The sequence below is a fragment of the Cottoperca gobio genome, chromosome 1 (assembly GCF_900634415.1).
Source record: "Cottoperca gobio chromosome 1, fCotGob3.1, whole genome shotgun sequence".
NCBI classification, from domain to species: Eukaryota; Metazoa; Chordata; class Actinopteri; order Perciformes; family Bovichtidae; genus Cottoperca; species Cottoperca gobio.
The window spans coordinates 25,822,187-25,842,479 of NC_041355.1; the positions used below are offsets into that span (position 1 = coordinate 25,822,187).

Sequence of the window (20,293 nt, forward strand, 5' to 3'; positions counted from 1 at the left end):
TCAGATACAATCCACGTATTTTATAACACCAATCAGTGCGAAGCAGTCCAAAACCCGCTCATGGGTGATTGGTCAGTCAATACTACTCGGACTACAAATGGACTACAACGGGAAACCAGAACACTTCCGATACCGCAATATGTTCCCTTTGCCTACAGATTCTGCATTAATATGCAGATGTCTGTTCATAGAGCTTTATTAGAGTTACATTTTTGCCTGAAGTGTGTGTGTGTGTGTGTGTGTGTGTGTGTGTGTGTGTGTGTGTGCGAGCGCGCGCGCGCGCAGGAAATGGCCAGTTAGGTACGGCAGAGAGCTAGCAATGGTCTGTGAAAGAGAGAGAGGCAGCATGACGGTAATTGGATGTTAGAATGTGTTGATTGGCTGTAACTACGGCAACCACAGAGGACCACTGTTGTGTGCGTATTGTAAGTTTGTATTCCAGTCTACCAAATTAACTCACGCCTTAAATCACCCCTCTCACTCTCTCTCTCTCTCTCTCTCTCTCTCCCTCCCCCTCTCTCTCTCTCTCCTCTCTCTCTCTCTCTCTCTGTCTCTGTCTCTCTCTCTGTCTCTGTTTCTCTCTCTGTCTCTCTCTCTGTCTCTCTGACTCTCTTTCTCTCTCTCTCTCTCTCTATCTTCTCTCTCTCTGGTCTCTCCCTAAAAAATCTCTCTTCTGTCTTCTCTCTCTGTCTCTCTAGCTCTCTCACTCTCCTAAACACTCTCTATCTGTCTCTCTCTCTGTCTCTCTATGACTTTCTTTCTCTCTCTTATCTCTCTCTATCTCCTGTCTCTCTCTCTCTCTCCCTAACACTCTCTCTCTGTCTCTCTCTCTCTCTCTTGATCTCTCTCTCTCTCTATCTCTCTCTATCTCTCTCTGTCTCTCTCTCTGTCTATCTCTCTCTCTGTCTCGCTCTCTCTCTGTCTCTCTGTCTCTATCTGTTTCTCTCTCTCTCGGTCTATCTCTTATATTATATCTGATGCTCTAGAGAGAGATCGATCTATATAGATGTATCTGCTCTTTGTATCTCTGTATATATCTCTCTATGTCTCTATGTCTCTGTCTCTCTCCTAGCTCTCTCTATCTCTCTATTCTCTCTATTTGTGTTTCTCTTTATCTCTCTCTCTTAACAACTATCTCTTGTCTCTCTCTCTCTCTCGCTATCTTCTCTCTCTATTCTCTCTCTCTCTCTCTGTCTCTCTCTCTCCTTCTATCCCAAACTCTCTCTCTGTCTCTCTCTCTGTCTCTCTGTCTCTCTCTCTCTCTGTCTCTCTGTCTCTCTGTCTCTCTCTCTTCTCTCTCTCTCTCTCTCTCTCTCTCTCTCTCTCTCTCTCTCTCTCTCTGACTCTCTTTCATTTATTCTTAATCAGAGTCGATTATGGAGTGTCCTCAGAATTGTCATGGAAACGGAGACTGTCTCTCAGGAATATGCTACTGTTTCCCAGGATTCCTAGGGCCTGACTGCTCTCGAGGTAAACACGCAAACATTGTTGGGAGATGATCATTGACATCACTAATTGAACTTCCAAGGTTCAAGTGTTTAACTGAATGTGTCTCACTGATCCAGCCGCCTGCCCAGTGCTGTGCAGTGGTAATGGCCAGTACTCCCGGGGCCGCTGCCAGTGCTACAGTGGGTGGAAAGGCACTGAGTGCGACGTGCCAACCAACCAGTGCATCGACATCCACTGTGGAGGACACGGCATCTGCATTATGGGTGCCTGCATCTGCAATACTGGTTATAAGGGAGATATCTGTGAGGAAGGTAAGACTGATTTCCCATCATTGATATGCTGGAATTTGGTGAAGACTTTACTACATTAATAATTGATTCAGCGCACATTTGTTGCTACGCATGACTTTTACTTTTGAATTGAATAAGAATTCATGATCGCGATTCAATATAATTGCTCTTTAGCCACTGTACACACTTCTTGAATGTCATGTAGTACTGGATGGATAATTAAACTGTTAATGGTAGTATCCTGGCAGACGTAAAGAGGACACTGGGCTTGGTTGGTCTTTGTTCGGCTTCAGTGCACATTACTTAGCAACTAATCTTTCTTACAGCTTTTGTGCCAAAATACCCCAATGTGTTCTGGTTCTGGGTGTTCAGATGCAACATGTTGCTGCTCTGTGAAACAAGAAAACATTTCCAGATCTGGGTGTATAATGATGAATAATCCCTAAAGGCAAAAACTGAAGGTTTTGTAATTCCCCTCATGTCATGATCTTTCTCTGCACATAACATGTACTGGTCATAGGTACGTGCAATTTACTGTAGGTTTAAGTCATATAATAACGTTTACAAGCTAATACTCCTTCTCTCCTGCATGTAATATCATCTCAAATCACCCGAAGGTGCAGCTGCTGACAGGTAGTTTCTTTAGACAGCATTATCACTAAATGGTAAATTAATTTACTCTAATCTTTCTGTCACACACACAAATACACACACACATGGTTACTGTCAAATTGCTGACAGGTAGTCTGCTAAAATAGGTTAAACTACACTAATTTAATCTGAATTGATCAATACTAATCTGTTATTTTCTGGTTGGACACACACACAAACACACACACACACACACACACACACACACACACACACACACACACACACACACACAGGCAACATAGAGAGGTTGACGCTCATCTCTATACGGGTACACACATTCACATTCAAGTTGTGTACAAAGGTGTGCACATGCTGTCTATACACACACTCTCATGCAAACATGTAAATACATATCACAGGGGACAGTAACCAGATCAGTTTCAGATTAGTTCAATCCTCGATCACACTAATCCTTTGTGAGTGCGTATAAAGGAGAGAGCCTGTGTGTGTGTGTGTGTGTGTGTGTGTTGTGTGTGTGTGTGTGTGTGTGTGTGTATGTGTGTATGTGTGTGTTAATCCCATTTATTTCAAAGACACCGTGTAGGATTTCCATGAAAAATATCTCAGTCAAATGGGCCCTGAAAGAGTTAACCTGCATGTGGAGGAGGCAGGGGGAGCCTGTGTGTGTGTGTGTGTGTGTGTGTGTGTGTCAGTGTGTGTGTGTGTGTGCCCTGAAAGAGTTAACCTGCATGTGGAGGAGGCAGGGGGAGCCTGTGTGTGTGTGTGTGTGTGTGTGTGTGTGTGGTGTGTGTGTGTGTGTGTGTGTGTGTGTGTGTGCGTGTGCCCTGAAAGAGTTAACCTGCATGTGGAGGAGGCATGGGGAGCCTGTGATTGGCTGATGAGTAGCCTATAAAAGAGGACTTGGTTCAGGGTTGAGTTCCTTTCCTGACCCTCAGCTTCAGACAATGAGCACCTCTGTGAACAGCAGTTTGGTTGCTTTGATACACGAGTTCCCTTTGCTCCTGTCACATGTTTAAGACAGCTGTAAGCCTTATGGAATTGTTGTTGAATATTATAATATATTGATTCTTAATGTATCGGCCTTAGTTAAAGGTGGAGTCTGTGATTCTAACCCTATACACTTTTTTTTGTCAAATTCAGTGAATATCTCCTCACAAATGTCTAGCTGTACATTCTGTGTGTGCCAAACACAAGCACACAGACGAGCAAACACTGAGCTTAAAGCAGCTGTGTTGCTTTGATGTTATGTTACGCTGTCTGCATCTTGGAGATGTTTTGTTTAGTCATTTAGTTTTAAATTATATTTACCTCTTGAAGAGCTTAATAGCTGCACATTAAAATATATATATATATATATTTCCTACTATGGTTGCTTTCAAAGAGCAATACCTTTTTAGGTGCCATGGAAATGACAGAAACTACTGGCCACCACATCTGCATACTGTGGTTGAAACTGCTCCAGTTCAATCCCCCAAAGAAATGCTGTACATTTTTATTTTGTGATTAATCACACCATGATGCTTTATGGTTACCAAGCTTTAACCATTCAGCAAGGAATATCATTTTGGTGGAGCTTTATAAAATCATCTGGCACTTAAGTGGTCTTCCCTACGGTCCTAGTTTACAGCTTGTTCGCTGCCCTCAAGTGGACACAAATGTTAAAGCAGCTTGAAATTGAAAATGTAAAAATGAAAGTTAAATATGTGTGTGTACTATATGTAACTCCCCCTCTTCATCTCTCTTCCTCTAGTGGACTGCATAGACCCCAGTTGTTCGGCACACGGGGTGTGTATTCATGGCGAGTGTCACTGTCAGCCAGGCTGGGGCGGAGCCAGCTGTGAGATTGCCAAGGCCATGTGTCCTGACCAGTGCTCAGGTCACGGCACTTACAATGCAGAGACTAGCACTTGTACCTGCGACCAGAACTGGACCGGGCCCCGACTGCTCTTTAGGTATGAGACATATGTCATGTCTGTCAGTGTGGAGATGTTCTTCCCATTTTTCTCATAACTTACAAAATCTATAAAAAAGAATTATTTTTAGGGTATTTGTAAAAGCAGCATTGCACCAAGCTTTGCATAGTTAATAAAGTTCTTTACAGAAGCATTAGGAGAGTATAAAAAAGAGCAGGATCAGCGTAAAATTAAAAGAAAAAGCAATTACAGAGCAGAACATAATTAAGATAACAGTGTTCAGGAAGTGAGCCCCTAGGAACAGGCATACAATATGGGATACATGGCTTGTAAAACAACTAGTAAGACATAAGGTGAATCAGACAGACAATTATGCGAAACCTGTACCTGTTAACATCATTCTGAGGAGTGATTTAAAGGATGGTGGTGTTTTAGTTTTACAGGCAGTGTGCTATTCTGCAGCTTGGCTCCCTCATAGAAAACATGCTCACTTCTAGAAGTTAGCCAGGAGTTTGAATGAGCCAGGAGAACCTTTGCTTGAGGATATCACACTTCAACTTGTGAGGAGGTGCAAGGTCAGTGACATAGCTCGGGGCTCAACCACATTAAGGCCAATAAAATCAGTAACATCTCCAAATCAATTCTTAAACTGACCGGCAGCCAATGAAGAGGAGCGAAGATACAGTGTGTTAGTCACCCTGCAGCTGTGCTCGCTGCACAAAAGAGAGCTGTCTCCTGACAGTGGAGCGAGTCAGAGTACAGCAATCTGGGCCGTATGAAAAAGTAACACAGATACATTGTTAAGGTCTTTAAAGATAAGTAAGATCAAAATGGCTCTTTTTCAAGAAGTTAACATACTGGGAAGCCTGACACAGCCGCCATGTCGACTTAATCACTGGAAGAGTTCAGAGTCAACAAGGGGAACTTTCCTCGTCATGAAGTGTTCTGCTAAGGTAGGAAACATAATGCATCTATACAAAATGTTTTTAATCAAAATAGCGAACAATCATGAAAAATGTTATCTGCAAAATATTCACTTGTTTTCCCTACAAATCTGCTTCTGGCAGCGATAACAGTGACTGATGCTTAGGGTTATGATTATATTGAGGAAACTTACAGCACAGTCGTTTTGGTTGATTATATTATCATATTTACTTTTTTAGTCAAACAGCCTTGTTTCACTGAGCAGACTTGTACTTACATCTTACAAGTGTTGGATGCCATATGTCCAACTTGTCTTCCACTGACTGTTAAGAACAATGGCAGAGCATAACCTCAGCAGCGACAACATGTGGGTTGCAGTGGGTGGGAACAATTCTCTTTTTTGATCTGACCACTGGTTTGATTAGGTTAGGGCACAGGAACTACTTCTTCAGGGTCAAGGGGAGATCATGGTCATGATTAAAGGAAACCAACACTGACTATCAGTAAGAAATTCCGTCACATGCTTTGTTTACCCATTTATCCACTCTGATCTCCTCCCTGAAGGGTTTGCAGTGTTATAACACTGTCGCGTCAGTTCTGTCTGGACGTGAGTCATCATTTACACAGCCAGAAGAGATTGCTTGTCAGCAAAATGTTAACATAAGTTGTTTTTGGCATTTGAACAAATGGCCAATGTTATTTTATTTCTGGTGAAGACAGTCTCCTATTTCCTGGTGCGGTAGAAAGGGAGGGAGATACAGAGAGAGAGAAGGAAAGAGAGAGAGAGCAAAGCAAGTAGCAGCATTGGTGCAGAAAAAGTGGTGAGATAAAGAAAGCTGGAGGAGGAATGCAGATCAGTAGCATATGGCTTGACAAAAACAAAGACAAGAGGAAAGCAGTTTATGTGTGTGAGTGTGTGTTCTCACTTCTATTTGTGTTGCCTGTGGCTGTTACGCTGAGTATTGTCTTGTCAAAACCATTAAACACACATCCAATTAAGTAGCCTACTGTCGCATTGTAAAACATATGCACAGACTCACAAATTAAATAAATCCCACACACACACACACACACACACACACACACACACACATACACATACACGCACACACAATTACACTTACATTCCATTGGTTCTGGCTTGACCTTTTCTTATTATCTGTCAAAATCATGCAAACACATTCACAGCAACACTCACAGACACATGCATAATACCTTTATATACAGTCTTGTTTCAAATGCTTTTTAACTGCCTTAAACCACATTTGCTAAAGTATTGATGTTGCAGAAAATATGTTGCAGGTTCCATTGAGCTGTGTTTGCGTGTGTATTGATATTGTTCTTTCTTTCTCCAACAGAGGTATGTGAAGTGAACTGTGGCAGCCACGGCGTCTGTTATGGTGGTGCATGTCGATGCGAGGAGGGCTGGACAGGAACTGTGTGTGACCAGAAGGCCTGTCACCCACTGTGCAGCAAGAACGGAGTGTGTAAGGAGGGCAAGTGTGAGTGTGACCAGGGATGGACAGGGGAGCACTGCAATATCGGTGAGAGACACACACACACACACACACACACACACACACACACACACACACACACACTACAGGACAGAGTGTAAGAATGGAAAGTGGAAATGGGACTAACAAGTTACTCAGTATGCACAAACAAGGAACATGTATTTCCACGTGCTAGTGTTTTACTTGTCACTGCTTTCCCAAAATCAGTGAAATGAGGGTGTGTTGAACAGCTCAAAGACACTGAGAGGAAAGCATGTTCCAATCATTTACACCTTGGGTAGCCAGATTGCTGTAAAGACAATACAGTCATACTCTAATGTGGCAATACTTTATGACTTACCTTCTTCAGTACGACACAATAAAGCAGTAGCACACCACTACACAACTACTCACGGAACTCCAGAAACCTAGAACAAACCCAAGAGTTGCTCAGTGGGGAGGCAAACTCTTTTTCAGAGATAGAACTTGATGAACCCATGGCAGATATATTACAGTCTCTGCTGCTGCCACGGCGAGATTAGAGGGAAACTGGAGCTACAATAGAGCCACTTGTGAAAATGAGATCCAAGACCTGTTTTATAATTACTCCTAAAAAGCTTATTTTCCTAAAACAAGTGAAAAAACTGCTAGTGCAGTAAGAATATTCCAACCTTTGTTAATACAAAGCAACACTTTCTAGTAATGAGTGCATGTATATGTTGCTGCACTAGAATATATGAATCACTATGAATATAACTTGATTCTAGAAAAGACTGTTAGTCTCATTAACGTTCGGTTGGAGTGTTTCTGTTCGTCCCAAACCGCAGAAGCAGGTGATCACAGAGTGTTCCACTGTGAGTGACATATTTAACACACGCATGTGATGCATGTCATTGATGCAGCTTCAAGCACTCAATCAGACAGAAAGGGACTGCATAACAAGTAGACTTTCACAGAAAGAATAAAAGGATGGTTAAGAATGATTTTATATATATATATATATATATATATATAAAATCACACAAAGTAGTAATATAAAATCATACACACACACACACAAATACACATAATTCCATTTATTCTATATATATATATATATATATATATATATATAAATATATACATATAGTATATATAAATATATATATATATATATTATAGTATATGTATATGTATATATATATATATATATATATATATATATACATATAGTATATATCAATATATATATATATATAGTATATGTATATATATATATATATATATATATATATATACATATAGTATATATATTTATATATACTATATATATATATCTATATATAGTATATGTATATATATATATATATATATATATATATACATATAGTATATATAAATATATATATAGTATATGTATATGTATATATATATATATATATATATATATATATACATATAGTATATGTGCATGGTAGCTACAATACTGACAATAGAATTATATTAAGTGAGTATCCATGGCGAGTTGAAAACCCCGTCCGGTTGTGTTGTGATAGTCAAACAGTGAAACAGAAGATTAGTCGAGTCTTTCTGGCAGCTTCAGCTCACAAGCAAACCCTTCACTTGTTGTCAAACAGACAGACTCAAATATTGCTGGGAAAGAGTTGCAAATTGGCTTTGGTTATTGTCACTTAGACACACACATAGACACACACACAGACACACACATAGACACACACACAGACACACACACAGACACACACATAGACACACACACACACACACACACACAGACACACACACACAGACACACACACAGACACACACAGAGCATAACAACAGTGATTGAGGCGAAATCCATTTTGAGCATTGAGCCGACAGATTGGTTGTTGGACGGACTGTGTGGCTGGCTCTTTTCTTCTGTCCTCTGGTCTCTAACCATCACATTTACATCTTCTTATAGTCTTATAATAATAACTCTGACCTCACTGTACAATTGTTTCCATATTCATTGGCTCTTGTTAGCATGGAAATATCCCATTTTACATAATTTGCTATGTTTATTTGTCCTAAAGCCAGTGCAATCCCTGGTTTAACAAGAAAATACGCTAACAAAATATTTACAGTAGTCGGCCTGATTCACTGCCTGTGAAAATGCACTCGTACTAATGAGGTTACTCAGAAGAAGAATACAGAACTTCTCTCTTGCTGTCCGTCTGTATTTCCCTTTCTCTGTTTCTAAGCACATTTCTCCCTCTCGGCTTCATTCATTCACGTGTGATCAGCTGCCCTCACTGGTGGTTATTACTATACTCCTGCCTATCTGGACTAAATGCTCTCTTTCTATCTATCTGTTTTTCTTCCTTTCTTCTCTTCCTTCCCTTCTTAAAGCTCACAATCCGGACATTAGAGTAAAAGGTACTGTGCTCTTTTCTCTTCTTCCCTCATCACGCGCTTTCGTATCATCATCCTTTTTCCTCTGCTTCCTTTTCTTTATGTACCGTGGAGCTGTGGCTGCTTCGGTGGTTCTTTTATTTACTTATTTATTCAGATTTGTATTTCTCTTTATTTGGATTTAGTAAGTATGTTGTGTTTCTTCCTCTCATCCCCTCTATCATTTCGCCAGCCCTGATAACATGCACCATTGCTGTTGCTTTGAACATTTCCGGATTTTAATATTGTCCTTTGCCAAATGGACAATGGCTTTAGATGTTTTCAGATAACATAGAATTAAAACCTGGAGAAGGTTTAGTATTTTACTTTACAGCTGTTTTGTATGGAGTTGAATGGATGTATCTGTGTATGTTGTCCACTGGGTCCTTAGAAGTAGCTTCCCTGTGTGAGCTTGTAAATGCTGGAACCCTTTTGTAAACGGGATGATACATCTCAAGGGGTTCATCCTGATACAAGGACATTGAATTAACTCTGTGTATTTGTCATAGACTCCAATGCCTAATTCAGCCTCCTACATTTATTGAAAAGCCCTTCACCTTATAGGCAGTCAATTGTTCATACAAGTAAATATAGGTCAGAAAGTCCAAATGGGTCCCTAAAGTAATGAAGCGTGTTGACCTCCAGCATTAGATTTATGGCTTTGTATCATTTTATTATGAATAAGTTTGACATGGATGACATGTATTTGAAGGCTTCTGTACAGCTGTTAGTGTCACTGCAGCCAACATCTAGATGTGATCTAGTTTCTAGTATGTTGAAGCTGGATCACAGAAAAAAGGAAAATTAAGCATGAAACAGAACTGGTACCAAAAATAAATATCTTCCAAAAACATATTGAACTGTTATTGTTCCACTTATTCCCTTGTAGATACAGTATGCTTGACATTGTAATATTTGACATAATCTTACTTTTAGAAGACAAGCTCAGAACAAGCACAGACGCATATAATATTGAAAGTTTCTGATGTAGACCGTGAAATCCTGGCTCTGCTTCAGGCTTAGTTTTCCTGTAAGCTGTTTCTTCTCCTTGCCCCTGTCTTTATACACAGGCGTACTCCTACATGTGTGAGAATGGATTTAAGAACCATAATCTCACTCACACAGTCGGCTTTTGTGCTAAAGATGTCAGTCATATGTTATTTTAGACAGGACATTTGTGTAATTGCAAGTATTTACACAAATGCAAGCAAATAATCATGCACTGTGACTGTATTACAGAAACAATGTAGCTTATTTTAAGCCGTTTGTGTCTTCTAGATAAGGAGTTCAATTATAGCTCAGAGGCAATGCAGTGCTGGGAAATGAAAAGAAAAACAGTTGTTGCATACATTAAAATGGCCTTCCTGTATCTCATGTACTAAATGCAGGTGCAGTCATTACTAGGTCAAGGTTAGCTCTAGTTGTAGAAAAGATTACTCCATGATTGACTTTCCTTATTGCATCCTGTTCATAAATGGTATACATTTGGATATAGTGACTGAGCTATATAGATGTATGCCATGTTTGACTTTTCTAAGTCTTGCAGACATCTTTTTCAGCTGTTCAGGGAAGGATACACAGATTTAGGATAGTGGGCCTGAAGCTCATGTTGACTACCAAGCAGCAACCTGAGTGTGATGGACCGACCAGTACAAGCAGTACTCCGGTGACATAGTACTGCAGTACCTTAAGGGGGACTTGGTTAAAGTCAGCAGAAGATTGTGTTTACGTTATAAAAATTAAATTAAAAAAAAGCTAACATCAATTGTTTTCTCCACACTGCCACGAGTTAACATTTGGTGGGCAATAGTGAATCCTCTATCCTATATTTAATAATTGACCAAAGATAATGGATTGTACATATATGTTGGTAAGGGTTAGGGTGAGGGTTTTCACAAATGCTGGAACCTGCCTATATAAATACAGAGCAAGTTTTAAATTGTAGAACGTTAACATGTTGCTGAACCCCCAAATATTCAGTGTCGTCAATGGCAGCGGCCCAAATCCTGACTTTTAAGATGACTTCTAACTTGGGTCAAGCTCCAATAATGCTGTATCCTACGCTTTCTATAATGCAATTCTGCTTCTGCTCTTTAATGCTAGTTAAGTCCTACGTCTTTAAAACTCCACACCCTCATCCACCATCTAGTGGTCATTAGAGTAACTGCAGCTCAGGACACATGAGCCGTGGTGGTTGCTGCTGATGCTTCCTCTACCAACCACTTCTTCAAAATGATCATTTGCATTCAATTTAACAATGTAACAATGTCCTACTGTTCTCCAAATCAGAAACTGTTTTATCTTCCGCCCAGATGCTTTTATATTTACTGACAGGTGCGAGATCACGACCTTTGATTAGACAAAATGTTTTTGTTTGACAATCATTCTCTGGTTAATTAAAAAAAAGAAAATACTTAATTGTGTTTTTTATCAGCTGCCTTTTGTTGTTCTTCCCTCTTGTGTGATTTAAATGTGAATGAAGACAGATTTGAATGAAGTAATCATGTTTACTCTGTTGAGGTTCTGCTGCTGTGTTATTGCACTCCCGTGATCCCAGCTCCTTCCTCTCCTCCTCTTCCTTTGGCTGCCATTTCTATCTGTCCATCACAGAGAGTATATTTGGCAGTTCTGCTTTTGTTTCAATTTACTTTTTTCCCTAATTTTCCTCCCTCTCTCCCTCGTGCCCTCTCCTATTCTCAGGATATAAAGGTAATTCATGCCAAAGACTTAATAAAGGCTTTACTGTCCCAAAATTCAACCACCTCACACTCTGCTCTGTCAACTTAAACTTCCTTTGATTCTGATTTATTCCATTTCATTTGATGTTTCCTGTCTTTCTAAACGCTCGGTGTATGTTTTCTGTATTGTCTTATTGTTACACTTCTCTTGTTATTTCTGCAGTTTTTTATTAGTCTTGTTTGTTTTCTGTCACATCATTATTGTCCCTGTCTCTGATTTACACACACAAAACACAGACGATACAGATCAAGCACATACTCACAGATATTGAAAAATGCTTGCACGCACACACACACGAGCAGACACAAACACAAGGTGTGTGACTCCCGTGTTGTCTTGCATCCACGAGCCTGATATATATGTCTGTGTGAATTTAGCCAGCTGCTGTCCGTCTGTCTTCCCTCTGTCTATCTTCACTTTCCTGTCTCGCTGGGTTTTTCTCTCCTTTTCCCCTCCTCACCCTCCATCTTCACCTCCATCTTTTGTTCTGTCTCTCCAGCTGGGCTTTGCTTGGTTCTGATACTCACTGTTTTTTAATCTGATTGCCAGCCTCACTGTCTTTTCTGTGATCGAGGAGGTCAAACAGAGGCATAAAGTATAGGCTTCGGAGGCAGGCAGTCCAAACCACCCTGTCCTCCCTATACTTTGTGCGCTGTGTATCTGTCTACCTGTTGTGTTTTCACATGGATTTAACGTGTGATTTGGGGTTTTTTCATGGACTAAATGAACAAGACCAAAGGAATCCATATTATTATTTATAAAGCAAAAAAAGCGAAGCTGCGGTCTTTGACATCGTGCTGGGTGTTAAATTTCCCTCAGATTTGGTTCGACTTCCCTTGGACAGACACTTTTTTCTCACAAGGTTCTGCTTTCTACTATGATTTTTTGTTTTGTTTGTTTGTATACCCTGTTTTCATCACCATATTATGCAACAATAATATCTTTCTTTATTTACAGATGTGAAAAAATATTATTTTGATTTAATTTCCAATTGAAGCCATGCAGCACACAGTATTCATTTTGGCTGTAGGCAATCTTAGTGGTTCATGTGAAACTACAACGTCAGTGCATTTCACCGAAGGCTGACTGTGTGTCTGTCTGTCAGTCTGTCTCTCACGTGGGTTATTGTATTGATCTGTCTTATTTGTCTATCGATCTGTCTCTCAGTCTGTCAGTCCATTTGTTACACTTGTTTTATCACACAACCTTTATACACGTCAGGATTGAACCAATATGGGTTTTTGTTGTCTTTCTGAAGGTATATTTGGACTGAAGCTAGCATTGTGTGCAATATGTTTGAATTAAAAAAAACTCTTGTGCCAAAAACAAGTATTTAGTATTTCCTTGAGTCTTGTGAGGTGAGAAAAGCTTCTGAAACAGCAGTCAGACCTTTATACTGGGCCAGTAAAACTCGTATAATAATGTATACTGAGGGGTTATCTGGAAGGTATTCAGATTTTTCATTAACAGCTGAGATAAGACCATTTATTTCACAAATCACTCTAATCTTAACACCCAATCACACACCATTGACAACACAAGTTGTGCTGTTTGGTTGACACAGACTTCTGTGATTCATGAACAGTCGACATTCCCAGTCTGCAGATTCACAATGAACCTCGACAGTTGCAGGTATTGGTTAGACAAGATAATGAAGCTGATGCACAGTTCTGAAGAGTTAGGCTAATTAAGACTGGCTGTTTTAAAGCCTGAATGTTAACCATTTACATCCAGATTCCTCTCAACTCAAGATGTGTTCAAATTTGCAGAATTTGAGCAAATTGTCTGCTGAACAGCTTGTGTTTATTCACCACAAACGGCCACTTTACCAACTCCACAGATGTTAGGTGTTAGATAGCCAGCACAGCGAACGTGTCCGTGGGAGTGTTTGTCTGCTCAGCCTTTGTGTTTAGGCTGTGAGTGCCTAGATTTAATTTCTAAACCACACCTTTGTTTTTATTTTGTCAGATGCGTGAACTGAGAGATACGTTCAGTGTAGGAAGATTTCAATCAGCAGTGTATAAAACGCCTTGTGCATTAAGAGGCTGCCAGTCCACTCAGGCTCATTTCTGTATTGTTCTATGATGGTCTCAGTGCTGTTTCAGACAGGGAAACTCTGAATGTTGCATTTTTGCCATAAAATGTGAAACATATTGATCACGCTCATCTTTCATAGCTCCAGCTAAAAACTATCATCACCTGCCTTCAAAAATGTATATTGGTTGAAGCCTAGTTCACACCATGATGGCCTGGCGTGACCTCATCCCACTCTCTCCCACTGCTCTAACGTTTCTAACTGCGTGTTTGTCCCCCGTGTCTAGAGGGTTGTCCGGGTCTCTGCAACAACAACGGACGATGCACCCTGGAGGCCAGCGGCTGGCACTGCATCTGCCAATCAGGATGGAGAGGGGCCGGGTGTCACGTAGCCATGGAAACACTCTGTACCGATGGCAAGGACAATGAAGGAGGTATATTTGTGTACATACTCATGGTTAAATGTTTTACATAATGTAAATGAATCAGCCTTTTGCATCCACGTGTGATTCATTAAGTTATTTTACACATGCAGTGTTAGGTTGTTATGGTCTTCAGTATAAAAGCCTATACTATTGTAATAGTGTATGTGCCCCCCTGCAGTGAACTGACAAAACATACAAATCCACTTGCAGCGTCAACCCAACCCCCATTTTTACTTGAGTCAATGTAAGACAATAAAGTAAATATTGACATTGGCTTAAGCATGGTTGAGCCTGTTAGATGTTATAGCAAGCAAGAGAGTACCTACGCACCCAATGTATACCCAGGTATCAGCTGATCAGCCAAAGGTACATGACTTGGACATCTATTTGAAGTTTTATTTTTCAAATACAGACCCAGATTCAATGGATCCTTCCCAAAAATGTTATGTATTCTGTATATCATTATCGGATTTTTTTAAACTCTCAAATATCTTCTTTTTTGTTGCCTCCAACAATCCAGTATTGATGTGGCTCTACTGATGACCATCTAAAGGGAGTGAAAAGCATGCATTTAAATAATGAACTGGCTTATCTGCTGCCCCTTGCAGAGATAATGTGGAGCGTACCTGCAGTGTGTGTTAACTGACTGTACGTACAAACTGCAGCTCCTCAGCTGCCAAAGGAAGGCAGAACATGTAGTATCAACCTTGATGTGGCAGTGCAGTGGATATGGAATAGGGATTGGCACTTTCATGTGTAGTAAATGAGCTGTAGTGTTCAAGAGGCACTGCTAACATCTTTTAAATGCTGGAGAGAAAGAGAAAGCTCTGAAGCATCTCTGTGTCAAACCCCAAACCTCATGATGACAGTGGTGTGGTGATTGGAGAGGAAAAGAAAAAAAGAAAACATGACAGAAGAGTGACAGAAAGGATAGGCTTACTGTGTGTGTGTGTGTGTGTGTGTGTGTGTGTGTGTGTGTGTGTGTGTGTGTGTGTGTGTGTGTGTGTGTGTGTGTGTGTGTGTGTGTGTGTGTGTGTGTGTGTCTAATGGCAGTCCCTTGTGCCTGTTCACCAGATGTACAACTCGCTTTTATAAACAGAGAGAAATGGCAGCCCATATTTTATTACCTTATATACCTCCTTCTATCCTTCCATCTGTCCATCTGTCCATCTGTGTCTCTGCTCCTCTCCTGCTCCCTGCCCTTCACTTATCCCTCCCTTCCTAATCTCTCTTTTTCCATCATTCCATCCCTGCTTCTCATCATTCCTTCTTCCTTTCCTCCTTGACTGACTTTATTTTGGTTGGCAGTGCCTAATAAACACATATTGCTTCACATCTTCACATACCAGTTCTACTACATCACTTCTTTTTTCTTCTTTCATCCATCCCTTCCTTTTCCCCTCATCATTCTTTTTCTTTTCATTACATTCTCTAATCCCTGCCTTTATTTATTAATTTCTACCTCAGAGATCCATCCATGTTTGACTCTTATTTAGACAACAGATTATCTCACTTGTCCTAGATGCTGCATGTGGCCATCCTCTCCATCCATCAACCTCCTTCTCTGTTTCATCCCTTCATCATCCTTATTACTGCTTGATCCCTCTGTCCTCGCCATATGCTTGCATTCTTAATCATTCTTAATCCCTTAACCATCCTTCATTGCTTCTTAATCCCTATTGTGCTTCCTCATCCCTGCATCCGTCCATCCTTATCCTGTTTTCATCCTTCGTCCACCTGTAACTTTTCCATCATTCGTTCCACATCCTTCCTTTCATCACAGGTCCCAATCCTTCCTTCAGGTTTGTGAATGAAATAACTGTATGTGTGTGTTTCAGATGGCTTGGCTGACTGTATGGATCCAGACTGCTGCCTGCAGGCCTCCTGTCACAACCAGTTATACTGCAAAGGGTCACCTGACCCAGGGGAGGTCCTCGGCCAGTCTCCGTCCTCATTGGCTCCTCAGCAAGTAAGGAGCTCCAATGACAAATAAAGTCAAAATAAGAATGAAACTGTCTTTTCCTTGTACAAATCCAGTGTTGCAAAAGATAGCAGAGTGCAGTTACAGGAAGCAGAATCTGTCTTTCTATTTATTTTGTTTTATTTTCCTCAGGCTGCCAGGTCTTTCTACCAGCGCATTCACTTCTTAGTTGGTGCTGAATCCACTCATGTCATCACTGGAGACAGTCCCTTCAATAAGAGGTAATCTTGTCTTTGTGTGTGCTTTTTCTTCTTCTTGCTGAATTCTAGGCATACAGTAACATCAGGAGGGCAACATGATGTTAACAGATCCACAGTTTAATCCTGCATTACAAAGTATGTTTGATGGAGAGAAAAGCACTGGTCACAGCTGCAGTGGAAGACTGGACATGTTTAAAAGTGTTCTCTTTTGCTTTCACTTGCAAATAGTTTGGTTTTGATAACTGGGTTAAATATGTTACCCCATAGATGGTCACCAATGATACTACAAAAAGAAGATATACTTTTCATCATAGTGGGATCATGAATAATTTGTATCTTCTTTTTCTTTAGCGGTGATTGTTTGACTGATAATTCTTCTGCCTGCAGGTCATAGCTCACCCTACTTATATTTAGTATAATACGAGCTGTTACAAGTTGCCAAAAGCTGTTTCTGCCCACATTTGCCTCAGACATAACGCTCATTAAATATGTTAAGAGAGAAAGAGGGTCGCAGTCTGAAAATATAGAGAGTGAAAGGAAGAGCTACTGACAGGGAAGAAACATGATGGCAATTCTGTTCAGCCATTTTTTCTTGTTGCATTTTTTATGCTTGCTTGAATGTTTCATAAGAGCAGAAGGCCACAACCCTGTAATAAAAATGTCCTGTATTTCCATAATGGAATGGGCCTGCAACCTTATAATAAAAATGTTTTATTAGACCTCAAAACAGTGTGTGTGTGTGTGTGTGTGTGTGTGTGTGTGTGTGTGTGTGTGTGTGTGTGTGTATATCATACTTGTATAGGGAGACCAACATACACAGTGGAAAATAGTGTATGTGTCCATGCAGAAGCCCATCTTTGCAGGAGTACATATATAGAGAGGGTTCTGAGCTACATAATCAGTATGAAAGCAAACTTTCTTTTTGTGCCATAAACAGCACACATTGCAAAACAAAGTTTATAATTAGCTATCACGTATTAGGTCTAGGGATATAATACACTTACACATTTCTAGACTGTAACTGTAACCAATTTCCAAAAAAGTTGCTTTATTTTTATACGTATAAGCTATCTTGACATGGCGACTATGAGTTTCTCACCCCCCTGCTGCACACTTTGATTGTTTGGGAAACCTGTCTATATATGACCAACAGTGTCTGCACACAAACACACAAGACATATGTGTGTGTGTGTGTGTGTGTGTGTGTGTGTGTGTGTGTGTGTGTGTGTGTGTGTGTGTGTGTGTGTGTGTGTGTGTGTGTGTGTGTGTGCAGGTCAAAGCTTACTCTGTTACATAGAGGAAAGACCTTTAACCTGTCTGATGGTGTGGCTGTTCCGTTTGTTGCCCTCTCTAACGTCTTTGTGATTAGATATAAAAAGACAAGCGCAGTTTCAATGCAAAACAAGTCACAAGGTTGAGCTGCACACCAGGATTGCATAAAGTCAGTTGCACTGATCTGGAGAGCTTAGCCTGCAAGTTCATTTGGAACCAAAAAGGTAGAAGAATAATGGACTTGCCATCAACAGACGTTGCTGGCTTTGCAGGAGCACAAAATGAAAGGTCATGACTCAGTGACTCAGTGACTCAGTGATTCAGTGACTCAGTGACTCAGTGACTCAGTCAGCTAGTGTTGGTAGTGCTCGTATGGTTGGACTGATAAAGAAGGCAGATTCTGCTCAGTTTTAAAAGTTATATGTGATCCAGTTTGGGAAGTTTATATCTAAAAGGGGAGTCACTTCCTGGCCAGAGCTAATCAGTATATGTGATGTTTGTATTATGTTTTAATCTTTATTGTTATAGTAGATCTCTACACACAGAAATCATTTCATTTTGTTTTGGGAATATTTTACTCTAAAGGCTCATTTCATTAGTCTCTATTCTTCTTTGGTTTTTCTGGTGTTTCAGAGTTCGATCCAAACACTTTCTCTGAGGGTTTTCCTCCCTCATGAATTGTCTCTCCCACTGAAACAATTACAACTGGTCCGATTTAAAGCTATTCTGCTCCAACGTTCAGGACCGATGTCAACACGCTTGAACCATTAGATTATCTATTGGAGGCAGTTAATGGAAGGAGAAAGGTAATGAACCATGACATGTGTTGTACAGATCTTTTGAGTTACCATTATCAAAGCATCTTGCACGTCCATTACATGGAAATAAAACCCAAGCAATTGAGTGTGAATAAAAACAAAATTACAGAACTCCGAAACAGAAATGTGCAGCTTGACCAATGGAATCTAGCTGAAAAGGTTTCAAAGGTTCAGAAGTGTGAATCAAAATAGGAAAGCTATCATGGACAATGTCATCATCAAGTTTGGTTGAATGTGACTCCTGAAAGCAGGGCTGTGGTATCAATCTATGCAGTTGAGTGTGATGAGGATGTGCAGGCACGCTATGAGCGCTGGAGGAACACCAGTGTCCCATTACAGCGCTCCCGCTCCCACAGCTCAGCATTTACCACCACAGTTGTTGTTTCAAGAGATGCATCACTGCACTCTGCAATTCCCCTCACAGAGGAACAGTGACGATGGTAAAGGCAGCGTGTAATATTGTATGTCGGGCCCAAGACAGTTCTCTAGCACTGGTTTTATCTAAATGGTCAAAGACACCACAGGTATTTTCTGTCCATGATGGCTCAACTTTCTAAATAAATATAAGGTAACTTCTATTGTAAATGATGCATAGTGCAGCTTTAATAAAGAAGGCCTCTCTCCCTCCCTCCCTCCCTCCCTCTCTCTCTCCAGCTTGGTGTCCATAATTCGAGGCCAGGTGTTGACAGCTGATGGAACACCTCTGATCGGAGTCAACGTGACGTTTGTCCACTATGTTGAACATGGATACACTGTAACACGCAAGGATGGAATGTGTGTATTTCTTTATTACCATGTGTGCAACCTTCTGTTTTATATTTACCTTGCATAGTTATCCAACATTGTTTCACCTGACCCTTCCTTTATTTTGTATTATATATATATATATATATATATATATATATATATATATATATATATATATATTTAACTGTAAGCAAAATTATGTATAGACAAAATATATCATACATTTACTGCAACATGACATATGAGACAAAGCTAAAGTGTGCCACTATATTTCTTGACGCACTGTGCTCATCAGGTCAGCTGCTCCGGTTCCACAGGCTGAATAAGGGATTCTGAACCTTGCTAAGTGTAATGACAACATGAACATTAGAGGCAGTTTGTTTCACAAATGGTACCCATTTCTCTTAGTCACAAACGTAAATGTTCATACTACTGGCACTCACTCTTCCCAGTGTCCATTGTGGAAGGAAACATAACCATAAGTCTGCCTAGAAAACAGAGAAAATAAGACAGTTCTTATAAGACATGATTCTTATATCCCCGCAACACTACCCATTTATGACCTGTGGACATACAGGCTCAAAGGTATTGCAAATAAATGAATCATGACTCAAAGCTCCAGAAAACATTAATACTTCATGTTCTAGAGATTGAAGTCTAGAATTGGAGTAGATGTATATCCACTTGAAGTGCAGGAGGTGACTTCAGAAGTATATATATACTAACATAGCCCTTAACAAATTACATAAAACACTTGATGAAAAGCAAGTTGAGCAAAACAAAGAAAGTATTTGAATCACATCTACTGTGTACTCTACTCTGACCCCCCCCCCCCCCCCCCCACAATCCACTTCAGGGTCTATCTTCAATCTCAGTTGTGTGAATGTGTGCAGGTGTGGAGAGTCTTGCTTTGGAAATGCATTGGATTCAATAGGATAGATCAATCATTGCAGAACACACACTCCAGTACACACACAC

General features: G+C 40.3%; 1 protein-coding gene across 1 annotated transcript in view; it reads left to right on the forward strand.

The window, feature by feature from the left end:
- Positions 1 to 20,293, forward strand: part of tenm3 (teneurin transmembrane protein 3) — a 188,424-nt gene that overhangs the window by 116,710 nt on the left and 51,421 nt on the right. The window contains 11 exon segments of the mRNA XM_029442447.1: positions 1,369 to 1,470; positions 1,566 to 1,760; positions 4,105 to 4,286; positions 4,288 to 4,306; positions 6,550 to 6,735; positions 9,058 to 9,084; positions 11,800 to 11,808; positions 14,160 to 14,306; positions 16,136 to 16,266; positions 16,411 to 16,499; positions 19,223 to 19,342. Coding sequence (XP_029298307.1) covers positions 1,369 to 1,470; positions 1,566 to 1,760; positions 4,105 to 4,286; positions 4,288 to 4,306; positions 6,550 to 6,735; positions 9,058 to 9,084; positions 11,800 to 11,808; positions 14,160 to 14,306; positions 16,136 to 16,266; positions 16,411 to 16,499; positions 19,223 to 19,342 — 1,207 coding nt within the window.